A 17500-nucleotide genomic window follows, 5' to 3' on the forward strand; every position below is an offset into this window, starting at 1 on the left:
AGTAGTAGTATAGTACTGGTAGTAGTAGAAGTAGTAGTATAGTAGTAGTATAGTACTGGTAGTAGTAGAAGTAGTAGTATAGTAATAGTAGTAGTAGTATAGTACTGGTAGTAGTAGAAGTAGTAGTATAGTAGTAGTATAGTACTGGTAGTAGTAGAAGTAGTAGTATAGTAGTAGTATAGTACTGGTAGTAGTAGAAGTAGTAGTAGTAGTAGTAGTAGTAGTAGTAGTAGTAGTAGTAGTAGTATAGTACTGGTAGTAGTAGAAGTAGTAGTAGTAGTAGTAGTATAGTAGTAGTAGTAGTAGTAGTAGTAGTAGTAGTAGTAGTAGTGGTAGTAGTATAGCAGTGGTAGTAGTAGTGTAGTAGTAGTATAGTAATGATGTTAGTAGTAGTAGTGGTAGTAATAGTAGTAGTGGTACTGTAGTAGTAGCAGCAGAAGTAGTAGTATATTAGTGTTGTAGTATAGTAGTAATAGTAGTAGCAGCAACAGCAGTACTGTAGTAGTAGTAGTAGTGTGGTGGCAGTAGTAGTACAAGTATTATTATTAGTAGTAGTAGTAGTAATAGTGGCAGCAACAGTAGTAGTAGTTGTAGTAGTAGTAGTAGTAGTAGTAGTAGTAGTAGTACTACTGTTGTTGTTATGGTAGCAGTAATAATAGTACTGATTGTCGTTTTTGTATGTGTATTTGTTGTTGTTCTTGTAGTAGTAGCAGCAGTAGTTGTTATAGTATGAGTGCTATTAATAATGGCTTCAAACTGTATTTATCTCACTAAGTGTAATCAGTAGTAGTAATACCCGGTCTATAGGATATATCGATTTCGCTATGGCATCACCCAAGATGGCCAACAAACTGTGCAGAAGTGTAAGATGCAAAGCGATCAAATCGCTAACGTCATGAAGCCTCCCCCCCCCCCCCCCCCCCATGATGAATAGTTCTTAAGCTGATGCAATCTGTGATGAACCCGACCTTCTAGATGGGTGTGTTGTGTTCGGTTACCAAATGTTAGATAAGAAATGTTTTATGTTATTTTAGAATAAAAAACAAACAAATAGTACTGAATGGCCGTTTTCTTAATACAGTGAATAGATGTAAAAAATATATACATACATATCTATACCCTCTTCCCTTGAAGTGCTGGGTCTCCGCCCTTCCCCGATAGAAGTCCTGGATGCTCGTCGTTTGCTTCTAGAAAAACAAAACGAAATGGAAACAAAACAAAACAAACAATGTGTTGTGTTCGGTCAATGACACCATTTACCAAATGTTAGAGAAAAAATATTTTGATATTTTAGAATAACTAATTTTTGTTTGCAAGTATACACTTTTACGGTAATCTCATTGGTCCAGAGGTGCTTACTTTTTTTTTCCGTTCATATCTCGATGAACTGAAAAAAAGTAAGCCACGCCTACTACCTCCACCCACTGACTCGCACTACTTTTGTGCAACAAGCTTGATTATTCAGGCAACCATATTTAGGTATTTTGAAGAAAATACACGTGAAAGCTACAAAAGCAATACAAAAAAAAAAAATGTACACGATAAATTGATGGAAAAATGCTATAGCAGAGTAGACATGACATTGTAGATCTATACGCATTGATTAAAAAAACCCCCAAACAAACCCAACCTCTTCGCTATTCATGACAGAATAAAAATAAGAATAAGAATATGAGACTCGGTTGGTGGCCAAAGAAATGATGTAGGAAACTTCACGCCTGTAACTTACTTGTAAGCGATGTTCTATGGCTATTGGCGAAAATTAAACGTTCGACCGACAGCATAAATGTTAGACACGTTCCCTTCATTCACTTTCATAAAATATAAACTAAACACGAATAGGACAATTCCTTCCAATATAACGATATGATCCATAAAAATGCACAGCAGCTAGATGAAATGGCATCGCTTATCAAAATTTAAAAAAAAATCACATGATTCAAGTAATAATGAATGAACGTTTGCATTCATACGCGGAGTCTTTCAGTGTGTACATCGTTTTTTCGGTTCATACTTGCATGAACCAAAAAATAATTGCGGCGAATTCTTAAATAAAAAACAAACAAATAGTACTGAATGGCCCTTTTCTTAATACAGTGAATAGATGTCGAGAAAATATATACATACATATCTATACCCTCTTCCCTTGAAGTGCTGGGTCTCCGCCCTTCCCTGATAGCTGACCTAGATCCTCGTCGTTTGCTTCTAGGAAAACAAAACAAAATGGAAACAAAACAAAACATGATGTGTTGATAAAGAGTGAACAAAATATGCAGTCTTTTCTAACAGTTAAGATTCTTTGTCTACAAAGATCTGGTGTTAACATCGATATAATATGGTTCCAAATCCGTCTGTAGGAGGATTGTCACTTTACAGCGTGTTCCAGTGCAGATGACAAAAACCTTTTTTAGAGCTTGCGGAAACAAAGGTATGTCTGAATGTGCACACAGATGTTCCCACTAGAATAGTATTTGAAGCAAGGAACTGTACGCATTTCACAGAAAATATTGCTTACATTATTTAGAGAAAGAAGACCGTTTAAAAACGTTTATGAACTAAAGAAGTGGTAGTAGTAGTAGTAGTATAGTAGTGGTAGTAGTAGTAGTAATAGTAGTATAGTAGTGGTAGCAGTAGCAGTATAGTAGTAGTAGTAGTAGTAGTATAGTAGTGATAGTAGTATAGTAGTAGCAGCAGTAGTAGTAGTAGTAGTAGTAGTAGTAGTAGTACAGTACAGTACAGGTAGTAGAAGTAGTAGTATAGTAGCATAGTAGTAGTAGTGTAGTAGTACTATATTAGTAGTAGTAGTAGCATAGTAGTTGTAGTAGTAGTAGTGGTATACTAGTGGTAGTAGTAGTATAGTAGTAGTAGCAATTGTATAGTAGTAGTAGAATAGTAGTAGTAGTGGTAGTAGTAGTATAGTAGTGGTAGTAGTAGTATAGTAATGGTGTTAGTAGTAGTAGTAGTGGTAGTAGTAGTAGTAGTGGTACTGTACTAGTAGCAGCAGAAGTAGTGGTGCTAGCAGTGTTATAGTAGTAGTAATATAGTACTAATGCTAGTAGTAGTAGTAGTAGTAGTAGTAGTAGTAGTAGTAGTAGTAGTAGTACTGTAGTAGTGGCAATACTATTAGTAGCGGATGTGGCAGTACTAGTAGTAATAATTGTAGGAGTACAATTATTATTATTATTAGTAGTAGTAGTAGTAGTGGCAGCAGCAGTAGTAATATCTGTAGTAGTAGTAGTAGTAGTAGTAATAGTAGAAGTACTGTAGTAGTAGTAATAGTAGTGGTGGTGGTGGCAGCAGTAGTATTTGTTGTTGTTTTTGTAGTAGTAGCAGTAGTTGTTATTATAGTATGAGTGCTATTAATAATGGCTTCAAACTGTATTTAGTTCACTGAGTGTAGTCAGTAGTAGTAATACCTGGTCTATAGGATATATCGATTTGACTATGGCATCAGCCAAGATGGCCGACAAACTGCGCAGTAGTGGATGATGCAAGGTGATGAAATCGTTGACGTCATGAAGCGACGCCAACCATGATGAATAGTTCTTAAACTGATGCAATCTGTTACGAACCCAATCTTCTAAATGGGTGTGTGGTGTTTGGTCAATGACACCATTTACCAAATGTTGGAGAAGAAATGTTTTATGTTATTTTTGAATTAAAAAACAATAAGAAAAAAAAAGGTACTGAATGGCCCTTTTATTAATACAGGGAATAGATGTAAAAACATATACATACATATCTGCAATCTCTTCCCTTGAAATGCTGGGTCCCCGCTCTTCCCCAGAAGACGAACTAGATGGTCGTCGTTTGATTCTAGAAAAACAAACCAAAATGCAAAAAAAAACCCCAAAAACAACAAAACAAACAAAAACAAACGCTGGAACATGATGTGCTGATAAAGAGTTATATGATAAACAGAATATGCAGACTTTTCTAACAGTTAGATTCTTTGACTACGGAGATCTGGTGTTAACATCGATATACTATGGTTCCAAATCCGTCTGTAGGAGGATTGCCACTTTACAGCGTGTTCCAGTGCAGATGACAAAAGCCTTTGTAGAGCTTGCAGAAACAAAAGCACGTTTGAATATGCATAGATGTGCCCAACAGAATTATTTAGTGGAAGAAGACCCTTTAAAGGCGCTCTGTCACGGACGGTTGACACAATTAATGACCTAACAAAGTATTATCTTAAAATATATACATTTGATTTGTCGCTAAAAGTACTTTATTTAACCATCTACATAACTACCATAACCCACTAATTACTGACATTTTGTAAAAATAATTGAATTATGTCAACGGTCCATAATAATTCAGGAAGAAAAACAGCTATTTGGAGCGAAGAAGTGTGACGTATTATTTTGTAGTCACGTGATGGGCAACCCCCGAATAACTGCAATGTCAAAACGATTTCCCACCTACTGGATCACCATATTTTAAAGAAGACACTTTTGACATTATAGAAAATGAAATCTCTCAAAATGTAGAATCAGGAAAACCTTTGCTGTTATTGGGTGATTTCAATGCCAGAACCAAATGTTATCCTGATTATATTACTCTTGATGATGATATCTTTATTGATAATATTGATATGGAAAATTTCCTAAATGATATATCAAAGCTGGATAATATCGATATTCCTAGAGATAGTGCAAGCCAGGACAAGGGAAGGGTTAATGGACATGGGGCAAAACTTGTACAGCTGTGTAAAGTACATAATATATATATTCTAAACGGTAGATGTGGAAATGATAAAAACATAGGGAAAGTAACCAGCAAAGACTCAAGCCTGATCGATTACGCAATCGGTACCTACCATGTTTTTGAAAATGTAACTGATTTCGATATCTGTGATTTTGACCCACTTTTCTCAGATATTCATTGTGCGTTAGCACTTACATATAAATGCAATACTTACACAAACACGCATGTTGATATTAGGAAGAATATAAGTGATGAAGTCGCGCCCAGTAACATTCGTAAGTGGATCCCAAGTAAACGAGAGGAATATATCAATAATATCGATAATAACTTAGTTCAAACAATCCTCTTAGTACTGGACGATGAATCTGTTGATATACAAGCACGTGTTAACCAAGCAGCCGACACGCTGAAAAATCTATTTTTAGACTCGGCAGTCTCAACATTTGGTCAGGTGCGCGCTCGCGCTAACAACCGTGATAAAAAGTCCACTGCTAATAAGCGACCCTGGTTTGGGGTAAGATGTCAATATTTGCGAAGGCAGTATCATGAATCAAAAACATTATACTCAAAACACAAAACAATAGAAAATAAAAAGAGGTTAATTAATGCCAGTAAGTCCTATAAGAAATGTATTTCTAACGCATACTCACAACACAGATTTAAAACTGAAAGGAAAATGAGAACATTACGACTAGACGATTCCAAGGGATTCTATAAAATATTGAAGGGACCACGCAAATCGGATATAAACATTCCCCCAGTAAATGAATTCTTCAATTTCTTCAGTAATTTAAACAAGGGCGAACCGAATGAGGATAATACACCCGAATTTAATATGGACGAAGCACTAAATGAAGTAAACAATGACAGTATTATTAACGGACAATTCAGCGAAGATGAAATTTTAAAAGGCATAAAACAACTTAAAAATGATAAAGATGCTGGTATTGACAAAGTCGTTAACGAGTACATTAAATCAACCGCAACAATTCTCTTGCCAGTTTACGTTAAACTTTTTAACATACTCATCGAGCACGGTGTTTTGCCGGAGGAATGGCTCAATGGTATCATCATACCAATTTTTACAAATAAAGGAAACCGCCTATCGCCTGAAAACTACCGACCGATCACATTGCTTTGCTGTTGTTCTAAGTTATTTACATCTATACTCAATAACCGTTTAAATATATTTATTGAAGAAAATAATATCATGAGTGAAGTCCAGGCTGCTTTTCGTAAAGGCTACTCCACAACAGACCACATATTCACCTTACATAATTTGATAGATATCTTGAAAAAAATAAAAAAGAAGTTGTACTGCGCGTTTGTTGATTTTCAGAAAGCTTTCGACATGGTTTCACGAACTAATCTATGGCAAAAGTATTATATAATAATATAAACGGCAAATTCTTTAGAATCATACACCAGATGTACCAAGGCCTTAAATCACTTATATATGTAAACAACCAACACTCCGGGCTATTTCCATGCAACAACGGTATCCGGCAAGGCGAAAATTTATCACCTGTTTTATTTTCTTTATATTTAAATGATTTAGAAGACTACTTATTCAATCATGGATGTGAAGGGCTTTCCCCTATCCCAGATAATCCCGAAAACCCAACTGACGTTGGTCTTCAACTTATCTGTCTGCTATATGCTGATGATACAGCCCTCTTAGCAACAACTGCATCTGACCTACAGCATACGTTAAACACCTTTTATGAATATTGCAAGACATGGAAACTTAAAATTAATATCACTAAAACGAAGGTAATTATTTTTAACGGTACAGCTAAAGACTACAGACATATTTTCAAGATAGGAAACACTGCTTTAGAAAACATTAAAGAGTATAAATATCTAGGAATTACATTTACTAATAAAAATAACTTCCGAATTACAAAGATGAGACTTAAACAACAAGCTACCAAAGCAATGTATTTTGTACTTGCAAAAGCCAAAGAACATTTTCTGTCAGTCGACTGTAAACTTAAAATGTTCGACTCGATGATCCTTCCAGTTTTACTACATGGGTGCGAAATTTGGGGACATGAGAAAACTGATATCTTAAACGCTGTCCAAATACATTTTTTCAGACATATTTTACCAGTAAAAAAATCGACACCACTATTTATGTTATACGGAGAGCTGGGGAGAATGCCTGTCGAGCTAACTATATACAGACGAATGGTCTGTTATTGGGCACGAATTGTATCGGGGAAACAATCTAAACTATCTTTCTTATTATATAGAGCAATGTTATTAGACCATCTTAGCAATAATACCAATTATAACTGGATCACTACAGTACAAAATATCCTGAATAATTTAGGAATGAGCGATGTCTGGCTTTCCCAATCTTTTGTATCAGTTAAGGTCCTCTCTCAACAAATAAAAAATAGACAATATGACCAATATTTACAAACATGGAGTAACGAAATAGAACTCTCATCGAAAGGCACTACATACAGATATTACAAAGAACACCTCAGTCTAGAAAAATATTTTACTATTATCCCTGAAAAGATGTGGACAACTATTTTGAAATTCAGATTATCTAATCACTATTTGCCTATTGAAACTGGACGCTGGAATAACATACCTAAGAAAGACAGGCTATGTAACCTATGTGATGAAATAGACATTGGTGACGAATACCATTATATTTTCGTCTGTAAATATTTTCATGATTCCAGGGTCCAGTTTCTACATCCATATTATTATACGCGACCAAATACTTTCAAATTCAAACAACTCATGAACAGTAAACGAATCAGTGTATTAAAGAATTTATCAAAATTAATAAATGTTATTACTAATATCTTTAAACGCTCAAAATGCACCCAAACTAACAGTATTTAAGGATTGTACTGTTTATACTGGAAAATAACTTATTTACTGCATATATTGTCAACCACCATCTTGTCATGTGTATATTGTGAAGTGAATGTGTGTACATATATACATTTATATTGTAAATCCCAAATTCTTCATGTATATATATATATATATATATATATATATATATATATATATATGTTCCTTTATATTATGTAGCCCTCCTATGCCGTTGCTGAACGGCCAGAGTGTAAATAAATTCTGTTCTGTTCTGTAACGAGAACGCTTGACCGTCCTATGCGACGTAGGGTAAATCAAAAGAAAAACAATGAAAATAAGTTATAAAAATATATATAAACATGTACTGAATGAAAATAAGCTTATGCATTAATTTATTTTAGCAACAGAAGCATTTTAAACAGCAACGATCCGACTAGTTAGGCTTTTGCATGTACAGACAAATTTATCGGGGTTTTTTTTCGCGGAAAAATCTAAACACCTAAACACCTCATTAATTTTTCAGTTTGTCAACTTTATTATTATATAAAATATGCCATAACCCCATGGGTAATTACAACTGGCTTCGAATAGGAATTATTAAATTTTTAAAGAATACTGTGAACTAGACAGTGTTTATATTCGAAGTGGCTATATATACGACGGCCGTGTATATGGCCTCCGCTAACGAGGGCTGGCTATAAACACGGCAAAAATGTATATAGGCGGTAAATAAGTATTTGATTGATCCATATTGCCGAACAACTTGGAACAAGAGGAATACATACTAAGTACAAACAGTCGACTGGGGGTTGAATATGAATCTAGCGGCAGGTGGGTTTTTTTTGTGTTTTTTTTTTGGGGGGGGGGGGGGGGGTTGTCAAGGAATAATATATTTTAAATTATTTTAAAGTCTCTACGGCGGCCGTGCACTGTATATACAATTAAAAGGTACTTTAGTCGGCTCTCGTATATATAGCCTCATCAATACTCGGTTTTGTCGTACGTTTTAGACTCGTAATAAAAGAGTTCCAATTTTGAAAATGAAGCTGCTCACAGGTTGTCATGGGATTCCCTCAATCATGGTTCAATTAAAATGTTTTGCGTGATACTATAGCGATTTCGCTATGGCATCACCAAAGATGGCAGACAAACTGTGCAGTAGTGGATGATGGAAGGTGATGAAGTCGCTGACGTCATGAAGCCACGCCCCCCATGGTGGATAGTTCTTAAACTGATGCAATCTATTATGAACCTAACCTAAATGGTTGTATTGTGTTCTGTCAATGACACCGTTTACCAAATGTTAGAGAAAAAATATTTTATGGTTTTTAGGAATAAACCTCCCAAACAAATAGTACTGAATGACCCTTTTCTTAATACAGTGAATAGATGCAACGCAAATATACATACATATCTGTACTCCCTTTCTTTAAAGAGCTGGATCTCCGCCCTTCCCTGGAAGATGACCTAGATACTCGTCGTCTGCTTCTAGAAAAACAAAACAAAATGCAAACAAAACAAAACAAACAAAAACAAACACGCTGGAACATGATGTACTGATAAAAAGTCAACAGAATATATAGACTTTTAGATTCTTTGTCTACGGAGATCTGGGGCCGTATGCATGAGGAGCGGATAAAACTAAACGCGGATAGCGGCTAAACGCGGATTGTTAATCGCGTTTAAATTTATTCGCTTTTTGGTATGCATAAACGTAAATGACGTCGCGATTAGCTACCTGGCGGCGTTATTTTTAGATTGAGGGAACTCCTCGCCGCGCATGGCATTCTGGAACCTAGCGTTGCGCTTACAATGTACTTTTGTAAACAAAAGGAAAAGTGTATCGTTTAATATTTATAAATAAATAAAATATATAAATACATTTATTTATAAATACAATACAATAAAATAAATAAAATTAAAATTAAAATTAAAATTAAAATTAAAATTAAAATTAAAATTAAAACAAATAACAATAATACAAAAATAATAATGAAAATAAATAAAATTAAATACATAGTTATAAGAAGAAGAAGAAGAAAAAATATATAGCAATTCAGTTATTAACAGTCATTAAAAGTGAAGTATATATTTAGGAAGGGGTGCAAATTAAAAACAAACAATAATAAAATAGAGGCAAATAGTCCTGCCAAATAAATAAATACAAAGGTGGGACCAAGATATAACACCCAGCATACTAATAAAATATAGAAATGCAGATATAGAGGGAGATAACTGGAAAACAGGTCAATAAATAAAATAGTTTGTTTTGTTTAACGACACCACTAGAGCACATTAATTTATTAATCATCGGGCTATTGGATGTCAAACATATGGTCATGTTTGACAGTGATAGAGAGAAAACCCGCTACATCTTTCCATTAGTAGCAAGGGATCTTTTATATGCACCATCCCACAGACAGGGTAGCACATACCACGGCCTTTGATATACCAGTCGTGGAAAAGAAAAAGAAAAAAAGATCAAACACCAACCATAAGCGTCTGAGGGTGGAGGGAGGCAATCTTCGAATTCGGGTAAAAACGAATAAGACATTCGGGCCTTAAAACTTCTCTCTGTATTTTTCATTCATTCTACTGACAGTATTATTTTTAACGTAACCCATGTAAAAAGTGTTTTATTAACGACGCACTCAACACGTTTTATTTACAGTTATATGGCTTTTAGATTAGTACCAAGGGATCTTTTATATACACCATCCCATAGAGAGGATAGCACATATCACAACCTTTAATATACCAGTCCTGGTGCACTGGCTGGAGCGAGAAATAGCCCAATGGGTCTACTGACAGGGATCGATCCCAAACCGACTGCGCGAGCACTTTACCACTGGGTTACGTCCCGCCCCACTCCCCCGTGTAACAATGTGTGGTGATTCTTATACAGGCGTGTGTGCAGAGAGAGAGAGAGAGAGAGAGAGAGAGAGAGAGAGAGAGAGAGAGAGAGAGAGAGAGAGAGAGAGAGGGGGGGGGGGGGGGGGGGGGGTGGGGTGGAGAGAGGAGAGGTAGGGAGGGGTAGAGGGAGAGAGAAATAACAAAGAAATACGTGACAGGTAAATTCTTTACTCAACTTGATTACCTGCACTTGACGACGATAATATACTTTGTCCGAATTTATATAAATAAAGAATTGTTTTTTCATGTGGATTATGAGCCCCACACCTACCCACACCCCCAATCCTACCACCACTGCAACAGTTTTCTTTTGGTTCAGTAAACAAAATGGACTGAACATTTATGAAAATAAACACCCAGTGAAACACACTTGGGGTTTTGTTAAAATGAATTATGGCACGCACAGTCAGTCTAAAATACGTAGGCAGAACCCCCAAAAGAGAAACGGAAACTGCTTTTAATACAGGGGCAATTTTCCGTTATCATTATTTAATAGCCATACAAAAGTAATAATATTAAAAAACTAAATAATATTTTTAAAATCCAAATGCAAATATACAATTTATAATCTGGAATAAAAGTTAGATTTTATTATTTAACACACATAAACAACTTTTAGAGGCATATCCAAGACATAGAGGGGAATGGAGTGCTCAATTATAGACACCACAAGAATGGAACTTTTAATTTTAGTTTTTCATTAATTTGTCATTGCTTTCAGTCAGCTCTACAAAGATTTGATTTCCATTATTACAAATATGACGTGTAATAACATTAGTCCGTCAAACCAACTGTATCTTAAATAACTAGTGATGTTAACTACTAGTATTTACACTTTTAATACATAGGGACTTAATTCCATGTTACACGTATATACACTCTATTCCATGTTGAAACTTAAAATACCATAAACGTTTTGTATATCATATACAAAATATACAGAGAAAGAAATAAGGGAACACTTAGTATTGAATACTGTTATCATCCTAATGTGTGTATAAAGTACGAAGATGTAATGTGGGAGTCACTGAATGACAGGAATGTAAGACTGGATGATAGTAACAATAGATGAGTGTTTTTGTTGCAGTCACTATCTCCAGTAAGTGTTGGTGTGATCCCTTATTTCTTTCAATCAGTACATATGCCAAACAGAGCATACACTGAAATACACAACAAACAACAACAATTCAAAGTAATATTTATCATTTATTTCACCTTACAAATTGTGAAGAGTGAAGCAAGTGTAGTGTAGAAGTAAATAAACCAAGTGTAGATAACTTAAGATAAACACATCTTAAATTGTTAATTAAAGTGGGTGACATGTCACAGGGAACATGTAATTAAAGTTACTCAGCATTGTACATGAACAAAAATTATTACTTAAAATTATTTTTTATTTGTATTTTTCATAATTATTTTGTTAATTTGTCTTTATTTTATGAATTGTTTTGCATTGAAGTTCTCAATTATAATCATCTAACTGTAACATTATTTTCCTGTTGCATATTGATTTAAATTCAAAATGAAGATGTATGAAAAATTTAAAATATGAATATCATTTTGTGTTAACAGAGCATGTAAATTACTTTGTCATCTACAGCTGTCTTTAAGAGTAAATGTATTACTAGTAAATAACAGCTCTGCTATCAACATCATGAACCACTTGGGTTGAAATCTCTTTCCTATCAGTTATCATCTTGTAACAAAACAAAACCTGGATGATCACTGTCACTGAATTTCTCTGAATCAGATGGAGCTTTCTAGCACAGTTATGCAGCATTACACAAACCGTAATAACTTTATGAATCTTAGAAGGTTCCAAAACGCACACATTCAACACCTTGCTTGAACTTTGTCCAGCTGTATATATCCTCACTTTAGATGCACCAGAGTATACAACTTATGTGCCATGTACCTGGAACAAAATGTTACAAATATGACATTTATGATAATAAGGTGATCTGGGTAATAACCGGTGTGTTTTTTTGTGTGTGTTTTTTTTTTTTTTTTTTTTGGGGGGGGGGGGGGGGGGGGGGGGTGTTAAAAGAAAAAGAACAAATCATCTGCTTCACCAAGGTAAAAAAAAGAAAGAAAAGAATTTTACAGTATGTCACAATATATGTTTATAGAGCACTGTTTTAATTTTTTTTTTTTTTTTTTTACAAATGATAGATTTGTTATGTAACTAATAGTTTTACTTTTATCAAATCTATGCTTCAATAATAGTGAAAAATTGTATCTTATGTTTAGTGGTTAAATTATCTTACCAACGCCATATTTTATGCTTTAAAATAATTACTTCAGCTAGTTCTCTCTATCTCTGTCTCTGTGTGTGTGTGTGTGTGTGTGTGTGTGTGTTTCTCTCTCTCTCTCTGTACTGTCTGTCTGTCTGTCTGTCTGTCTGTCTCTCTCTCTCTCTCTCTCTCTCTCTCTCTCTCTCTCTCTCTCTCTCTCTCTCTCTCTCTCTCAACACACACACACACACACACACACACACACACACACACTCTCTGCATTACCTGCACATTGACAGAATGACACCATTTGCTACAGAATGACACCATTTGCTACAGCCATGTTCGTTTTGTAGTTTGGCACCTGCTGAAGAGTGTTGTCAGTCCTCACCAAATTGTTGACTGATGTATGCCTATAACATAAAATGAACACATACATAAATAAGTGAAATCAATGAAAATAATCTTGCACATGTTTTCAATAAAAATTAAATTAAACTACTTGTTTCAGTTACGGAAAATATGTTCGCTAAAATGGTAGGGCTACGGCTACACTACACAGTCTACAGTACTGTACATGGCCATTTCAATCATCCGGTGCGTTTAATATTATTTTGTGAAAATTAAAAACCTTTATTTGCTTACCTTAGGCTAGTTGTTTGACAAGCCGTTGTCTGTGTTCCCAGGTATACCCACCCCCAGTAAAAACATACAGTGCTGTCCGGTGTATCGGTGCACCTAAGCTTTCAAGGACCATTTTCTATGTGAACATTGTGAAATATTTAATAAAATGGGTTTCTCACCAATGAAGAAGTGCATAATCTGAAATACACTACAAACTGTTTTATGTCTGTAGTAAATAAACATTTTAAAATGGTGCATAAATATAGGCACCCCCTTGTATCCAAAACGATTTGCATGTCCGGTGATTCGGCGCAGTAGATGTGGATCGTAGACCCCGCTATTTCCGAAAACCGCCCATGACCTCACTTTTAGCCCCTAAAACGCTACACTATAATTGTCCCAGACGTTTATTTTAGTACTTTTTTGTTTTGTCTTGTTAAAAATATTACTATGAAAATGAACGATCACATATGACCCATCTCATGATCTTTTTTCGGAATTTTTTTTTTCTTGAGTGGCACAGTACTACAGATGCAGACATGTTCATTGTCATGCATGGCTAAGATGCCTACATGGATTTTATTTTTCTCTCTAGATTGTGCACACACGTGGATCTTATTTCGCTTTTATTTTTTATAACAATGTGACAATTGTGAACTGGAATGACTGTCAATTAAGGTGTAAAATATTCGTTTGCCCATTGCATTTGTCTGTGTTTTCTTTTTCGGTTTAAATAAAAAATAACCGAACAAAAATACATTACAGTTTATACTGTTTACTATGTTTTTTAAAATGCGGGAAAGGTGTTTTCAGACTGGTTTTAACATTCTTAATTAATAGCCTATCAATAAGGATGACCTACTTCGCGTTTATAAACACGAAAACAGGTGAATGATTTATTTTGAAATTATTATATAATTATTGATAATTCTAAAAAAAAAAAATAATTGCACCCTTAACAATAAATATGTTGATACTTGATTAACCATTGAAAAAGGAATTGAACTTTAATTCGTTAAAAACTCCGACAACATGATAACTTGTTAAGCATACTCAAGCAAAATACCAAGTGCGCCGAATCACCGGACGCGCCGATACACCGGACACGGTTGTACAGATTAATTTCTATATTTCCATTTTTGTACATTTTCCCCAAATAACCTTCCCATTTTTGGATAAGTTGTCGACGTGTTTTCGTGAACAACATACATGTATGACGTAATCAAAGTTCGTGCTTACGTTGTTTAAAATTGAAAAGAAATACAGTAGCAAGTACAATGCCATTGGGAGGGCTTTTAATGGGGGACGGTTTTCGGTAGGTTACATTAAAACTTTGAAGACAATGCATGTCGATGTGGCAAATACAAACAGACTGAAATAAATATGTAATAATTGTTATATAAAAACAAGTTCCTCACCGATCAGTTACCGTAGACATATTGAAAGTGTTGCAAACTTGTACTTTTGTAGATTTTTGACAGCGACGTTAACACGCCCAACCGACTGGACACTTCGATGTTTCCCGCTATTTCATCTGTGATCTTCAGAATATCTTGTTGTTCAAATTTAAATTCTTCATGTTTTTCCACATTATAAAAAGTGTCAAATTGCTTTGTTCGATCAAGAAATAACCAGTTTTGTCGACATATTTGCCTGTTTCTGAATCGCAACACACCAGCGCGGCCATTTTCCTTTCATGCATACCAAATTTCCCCACTTATCCGGCGGATAGGCACTATTCTCGGATAGTGGACTTATCCGCCCCTCGTACATACGGCCCCTGGTGTTAACAACGATATAATATGGTTCCAAATCCGTCTGTAGGAGGACTGCCACTTTACAGCGTGTTCCAGTGCAGATGACAAAAGCCTCTGTAGAGTTTGCGGAAACAAAGGCACGGCCTGATTGTGCAAATCGATGTGCCCACTAGAATTTGAAGCAAGGAACTGTAAGAATTTTACAGAAAATATTGCTTAAATTATTTAGTGGAAGAAGACCCTTTAAAAACATGTGTATGAACTAAAGAATTGGTACTAGTAGTAGCAGCAGCAGTAGTAGTACTGTAGTAGTAGCAGAAGTATAGTATTGGTAGTAGTAATAGTAGTAGTAGTAGTAGTAGTACTGTAGTAGTAGCAGAAGCAGTAGTATTATAGTAGTGGTAATAGTGTTATAGAGTAGTATTGCAGTGGTAGTAGTAGTACTGTAGTAGTAGCAGAAGCAGTAGTATTACAGTAGTGGTAATAGTGTTATAGAGTAGTATTGCAGTGGTAGTAGTAGTACTGTAGTTGTAGCAGTAGTATTACCGTAGTAGTAATAGTGTTATAGAGTAGTATTGCAGTGGTAGTAGTAGTACTGTAGTAGTAGCAGAAGCAGTAGTATTACAGTAGTGGTAATAGTGTTATAGAGTAGTATTGCAGTAGTAGTAGTAGTACTGTAGTAGTAGCAGAAGCAGTAGTATTATAGTAGTGGTAATAGTGTTATAGAGTAGTATTGCAGTGGTAGTAGTAGTACTGTAGTAGTAGCAGAAGCAGTAGTATTACAGTAGTGGTAATAGTGTTATAGAGTAGTATTGCAGTGGTAGTAGTAGTACTGTAGTTGTAGCAGTAGTATTACCGTAGTAGTAATAGTGTTATAGAGTAGTATTGCAGTGGTAGTAGTAGTACTGTAGTAGTAGCAGAAGCAGTAGTATTACAGTAGTGGTAATAGTGTTATAGAGTAGTATTGCAGTAGTAGTAGTAGTACTGTAGTAGTAGCAGAAGCAGTAGTATTACAGTAGTGGTAATAGTGTTATAGAGTAGTATTGCAGTGGTAATAGTAGTAATGTAGTAGTAGCAGAAGCAGTAGTATTACAGTAGTGGTAATAGTGTTATAGAGTAGTATTGCAGTGGTAATAGTAGTACTGTAGCAGTAGTATTACAGTAGTGGTAATAGTGTTATAGAGTAGTATTGCAGTGGTAATAGTAGTACTGTAGTAGTAGCAGAAGCAGTAGTATTACAGTAGTGGTAATAGTGTTATAGAGTAGTATTGCAGTGGTAGTAGTAGTACTGTAGTTGTAGCAGTAGTATTACAGTAGTGGTAATAGTGTTATAGAGTAGTATTGCAGTGGTAGTAGTAGTACTGTAGTAGTAGCAGAAGCAGTATTATTACAGTAGTGGTAATAGTGTTATAGAATAGTATTGCAGTGGTAGTAGTAGTACTGTAGTAGTAGCAGAAGCAGTAGTATTACAGTAGTGGTAATAGTGTTATAGAGTAGTATTGCAGTGGTAGTAGTAGTACTGTAGTAGTAGTAGCAGAAGCAGTAGTATTATAGTAGTGGTAATAGTGTTATAGAGTAGTATTGCAGTGGTAGTAGTAGTACTGTAGTAGTAGTAGCAGAAGCAGTAGTATTACAGTAGTAGTAATAGTGTTATAGAGTAGTATTGCAGTGGTAGTAGTAGTACTGTAGTAGTAGTAGCAGAAGCAGTAGTATTACAGTAGTGGTAATAGTGTTACACAGTAGTATTGCAGTGGTAGTAGTAGTACTGTAGTAGTAGCAGAAACAGTAGTATTACAGTAGTGGTAATAGTGTTATAGAGTAGTATTGCAGTGGTAATAGTAGTACTAGTGTAGTAGTGGTTTCAGTAGTAGCAGTATAGTAGTGGTTTCAGTAGTAGTATAGTAGTAGTGGTAGTGGTAGTATAGTAGTTGTGAATAGGGGATGAATAGTTCTTAAACTGATGCAATCTGTTATGAACCCCACCTTCTAAATGGGTTTGTTGTGTTTGGTCAGTGACACCACTTACCAAATGTTAGAGAAAAAAAATGTTTTATATGGTTTTAGAATAAAGAAAGAAACAAATAGTACTGAATGGCCCTTTTCTTAGTACAGTGAACAGATGGGAAAAATAAATAAAAATACATACGTATCTGTACCCCCTTTCACTGAAGTGCTGGATCTCCGTCCTTCCCTGGATTCTCGTCGTTTGCTTCTAGAAAAACAAAACAAAATGCAAAGAAAACAAAACAAACAAAAACAAACTGGAACATGATGCGTTGATAAAGAGTTAACAGAATATGCAGCCTTTTCTAACAGTTAGATTCTTTGTCTACGGAGATCTGGTGTTAACATCGATACACTATGGTTCCAAATCTGTCTGTAGGAGGATTGCCACTTTACAGCGTGTTCCAGTGCAGATGA

The 17500-nt window shown here is 35.1% G+C and overlaps 1 protein-coding gene and 1 long non-coding RNA gene across 17 annotated transcripts in view; both read right to left on the reverse strand.

The window, feature by feature from the left end:
- Positions 1–17500, reverse strand: part of LOC121373349 (protein jagged-1b-like) — a 65312-nt gene that overhangs the window by 2815 nt on the left and 44997 nt on the right. For 11 of the 16 annotated variants that reach the window (XM_041499937.1, XM_041499936.1, XM_041499935.1 and 8 more), the window contains 5 exons: positions 17226–17291; positions 8962–9039; positions 3739–3816; positions 2128–2205; positions 1110–1187 (listed from right to left, as the gene is read on the reverse strand). In XM_041499937.1, coding sequence (XP_041355871.1) covers positions 1110–1187; positions 2128–2205; positions 3739–3816; positions 8962–9039; positions 17226–17291 — 378 coding nt within the window. The remainder of the gene's footprint in view (positions 1–1109; positions 1188–2127; positions 2206–3738; positions 3817–8961; positions 9040–17225; positions 17292–17500) is intronic. The other 5 variants (XM_041499946.1, XM_041499945.1, XM_041499943.1 and 2 more) reach the window with 3 other exon arrangements.
- Positions 11727–15241, reverse strand: LOC121373352. The gene is made up of 3 exons (XR_005958068.1): positions 14741–15241; positions 12984–13111; positions 11727–12379 (listed from the first exon to the last, which is right to left on the reverse strand). It is a non-coding gene; the product is annotated as an uncharacterized LOC121373352 (long non-coding RNA).

This window comes from Gigantopelta aegis, chromosome 5 (assembly GCF_016097555.1).
Source record: "Gigantopelta aegis isolate Gae_Host chromosome 5, Gae_host_genome, whole genome shotgun sequence".
In the NCBI taxonomy this organism is placed as follows: domain Eukaryota; kingdom Metazoa; phylum Mollusca; class Gastropoda; order Neomphalida; family Peltospiridae; genus Gigantopelta; species Gigantopelta aegis.